Source organism: Raphanus sativus, chromosome 3, assembly GCF_000801105.2.
Source record: "Raphanus sativus cultivar WK10039 chromosome 3, ASM80110v3, whole genome shotgun sequence".
NCBI classification, from domain to species: Eukaryota; Viridiplantae; Streptophyta; class Magnoliopsida; order Brassicales; family Brassicaceae; genus Raphanus; species Raphanus sativus.
Window position 1 is genome coordinate 6283530 of NC_079513.1, and position 3182 is coordinate 6286711.

General features: G+C 40.0%; 1 protein-coding gene across 3 annotated transcripts; it reads left to right on the forward strand.

The window, feature by feature from the left end:
- Nucleotides 1–1302: 1302 nt before the first annotated feature.
- On the forward strand, nucleotides 1303–2758 carry LOC108844375 (protein-L-isoaspartate O-methyltransferase 2). 3 transcript variants are annotated; one of them, XM_018617625.2, is made up of 4 exons: nucleotides 1303–1711; nucleotides 1790–2051; nucleotides 2126–2290; nucleotides 2379–2758. In XM_018617625.2, the coding sequence occupies exons 1-4, from the start codon at nucleotides 1427–1429 to the stop codon at nucleotides 2627–2629; spliced, it is 963 nt and encodes a 320-aa protein (XP_018473127.2). In that variant the 5' UTR covers nucleotides 1303–1426; the 3' UTR covers nucleotides 2630–2758. The 3 variants fall into 3 exon arrangements, with proteins under 3 accessions (XP_018473127.2, XP_018473126.2, XP_018473125.2); XM_018617624.2 differs by having other exon boundaries at nucleotides 1307–1591; XM_018617623.2 differs by having other exon boundaries at nucleotides 1309–1591; nucleotides 1781–2051.
- Nucleotides 2759–3182: the final 424 nt, after the last annotated feature.

The window sequence follows — 3182 nt, forward strand, 5'->3', positions numbered from 1 at the left end:
ATGGATTCTCACAACACCAACAAGGCCGGCTCGACCAAGAGCTCCGGTCGTCCATCCAAAAATGACCGTCAGCAGTCTGATTAACTTTGAATCAAGAGAATGGGACATCCAGCTTTGGAACAATATGTTCATCAGAAGACATATCGATGATTCAGAATAGTCATAAGTCATACTCATCTGAGCGATACCTTTAGCTGGAGTTACACAAAAAATGGTCAATATACAGTCAAATCAGAGTATTTGGTAGCTACGAATATACTGAGGGATGATGAGGAAAAAGAAGTTCTAGAGCCCAGCATAACCAGACTTCAAGCCTTCATTTGGAAAGTAAATGCACCACAGAAGACTCGTCATCTTATATGGCAATTAATCACAGGGCATGTAACAGTCACACGGAACCTGGTACGACGTAATATGCGATGTGAGAACTACTGCCCAAGATGTAGAGAACAAGACGAAAGTGCTATTCATGCGATTTTTGAATGCCCACATGCTTTGCAAGTATGGGTATTATCTGCTACACCTACAGCTTCTCAAACATTTTCTATCTTGAGCATCTATGTCAATATGGATTATCTTTTTTAGAGGAAGAATGAGATTTTGGAGTCCGAACAGAATAAGGATCAAAATCTTTAGATAATATGGTATATTTGAAAGGCTCAGAATGATAAGTTATTCAGATGCATAGATATGGACCCATTGGAACTAGTCAGGTATGTCAAGAGTGAGTGTCAGGCTTGGTACAACGCAAAAGAAACTATACCTACTCTTCCACAGGCTCAAATCATCGAAGAATCGCAAGTCTTGAGCTTTGGGGATACTTGTTTGGTGGATGGTTCATGGATTTCCACAACTCAATTCACTGGAACGGGATGAGTTTGGAAAGATAGCACGGGAAAGATCCAACTCATGGAGACAAGAAACCTTAGAAGGCGAGAGTGGGCATTACATTCAGAAGTGGAAGCACTAAAATAGGTAATAGAGAACATGTTGCAATATTCGATCTGTCAGAGATTTGGTATAGATTGTAAGGACTTGATTGCAATGGTAATGGAATCCGAAGCATGGCTAAATTTCTCAACTGAGCTAGAAACTATTTAAACCATCAAGATGTGGTTCCCGGACTTCAAGATTTGCTATATCCCAAGAATACAAAAAGGAATTGCTGATTCATCCGCAAAAATAACTCTTTTTTTTACATCTCTCTTTATTTTATTGATTTTTTTTTATTCTGGTCTGGTTATTTCTCAAATTTAAGCAATAAAATAGTTTTTAAAAAAAAGTACATTATACTAGACACATGTCAATCAAAGAATCCAAGTCTAGAGAATGAACACGCAGTCGCACACACAAACAACAACAACAACTAGATCATGAAGGAAGAAACTAGAACCCCAAACCATTTATAAAAAAAAACAAACAAACAATGAGAGCTTGCCCAACATTAACTGCATACGGTCGCCACTATCTTGCGCCGCCACGAACACTCGTCTCCTTAACAACCTTCACCTCTCTCCACCGCCACAATTCTGCTCCGTTTCTCAATCTCAGCCTCTTCACCGCCTTTCGTTCTCCCTTCTCCCGCATGGAGGTTCGCTTAGTCCCTCCTCTTCTCTCTCTCGCCATGAATCTCTACTTCTGTTTTCTCTTATTAATCTTCTGTTTGGCTGAATCTGCTGAGCTATATTCTTCTGATTCGATTTGTTTGGAGGTATTAGTTAGGTCTCAGTTTGATAGTTTGTTTTAATTTAGTAATCTTGCTTTTCTTATGGATTGTTAGCAATTCCAGACCGGAACCGGTTCAACCGGAAACAAGGCAATGGTGGAAAATCTGAAGCGGTTTGGTGTTATATCATCGAAGAAAGTAGCTGAAGTGATGGAGGCTTTAGACAGAGGTCTCTTTGTACCAGTTGGATCTTCAGCTTATGCTGATACTCCCTTGCCTATAGGTTACAACGCCACCATATCCGCTCCACATATGCACGCCACGTGTTTGCAGCTATTGGAAGATAAGCTTCAGCCTGGGATGCGCGCTTTGGATGTTGGCTCAGGTTCGTATAACCTTTTCTCGAGGTTTCAGCTAGGCTTCATGGTTTTTGACTTTTGATCGTGTCTTTTTTGTTAGGAACTGGTTACTTGACTGGCTGTTTTGCTCTGATGGTTGGAGCTGAAGGACGCGTTGTTGGCGTGGATCATATCCCTGAGCTGGTCGATATGTCTATCAAGAACGTTGAAAAGAGTGTTGCTGGTTCTTTGCTACAGAAAGGATCTCTCTCCTTACATGTTGGTGGTATGTAAAGTAAAACGTTGAATGTTTTGTTTCAGCCTCTTATGGATACGTACTGAAGAAAAAACGAGAGTTTTCTCTCTTATGACAGATGGAAGGAAAGGTTGGGAAGAGTTTGCACCATACGATGCCATTCACGTAGGAGCAGCGGCATCAGAGGTCCCTCTGGCGCTGCTGGACCAGCTGAAACCTGGTGGAAGAATGGTGATTCCAGTAGGAACATATTTTCAAGAGCTTAAGGTGATTGATAAAAGTGAGGATGGTTCCATCAAGACACGTACTGAAACTTCAGTTAGGTATGTGCCTCTTACTAGCCGCGTCGAACAGACGGGAGGGTTTTGAAGAAACCAAGAAAAATAAAAGCAATGCTTCCAACGTCTTAGTGTACATATAGAGGTTGTGTATCTTTTGTAATATATTTTGATGGGTAACAAAGAACAATAAGTTTATGAAAGCTTCGGTTTCACATAATCATCACACTAAAATTTCAAGTGGTAACATTTAGAACATAATCATGATGTTAAGAATATAACTCAAGTCCCCGAAACAGTCAGTAAAATTGTTCATTCGCTTAAGAGATATGCAAGTCCATCCGATCCAATTCCAGATAGATTGTTCAGATTTTTCAGATTTATTAGATATGTCTACAAATCGGGTGAATTAGCCTGCCTTCGCTTCAGAGATCAATGTGTTTCGAAGTTTATAGAAAAAGTTTGAGAATTTGAGTCTATTCTATATCTAGGGGCAGATATGTCCGCGTGAACTCAATAGCAAAGGTGATTAGGACCAGAGACATATTAAGTCGCCATGTAGATCAGATACAATAAGGTTTACGTGTAATACCTAACTTGATCTAATTGTATGGATAATTGATAAATTAGGGTACAACATGCGG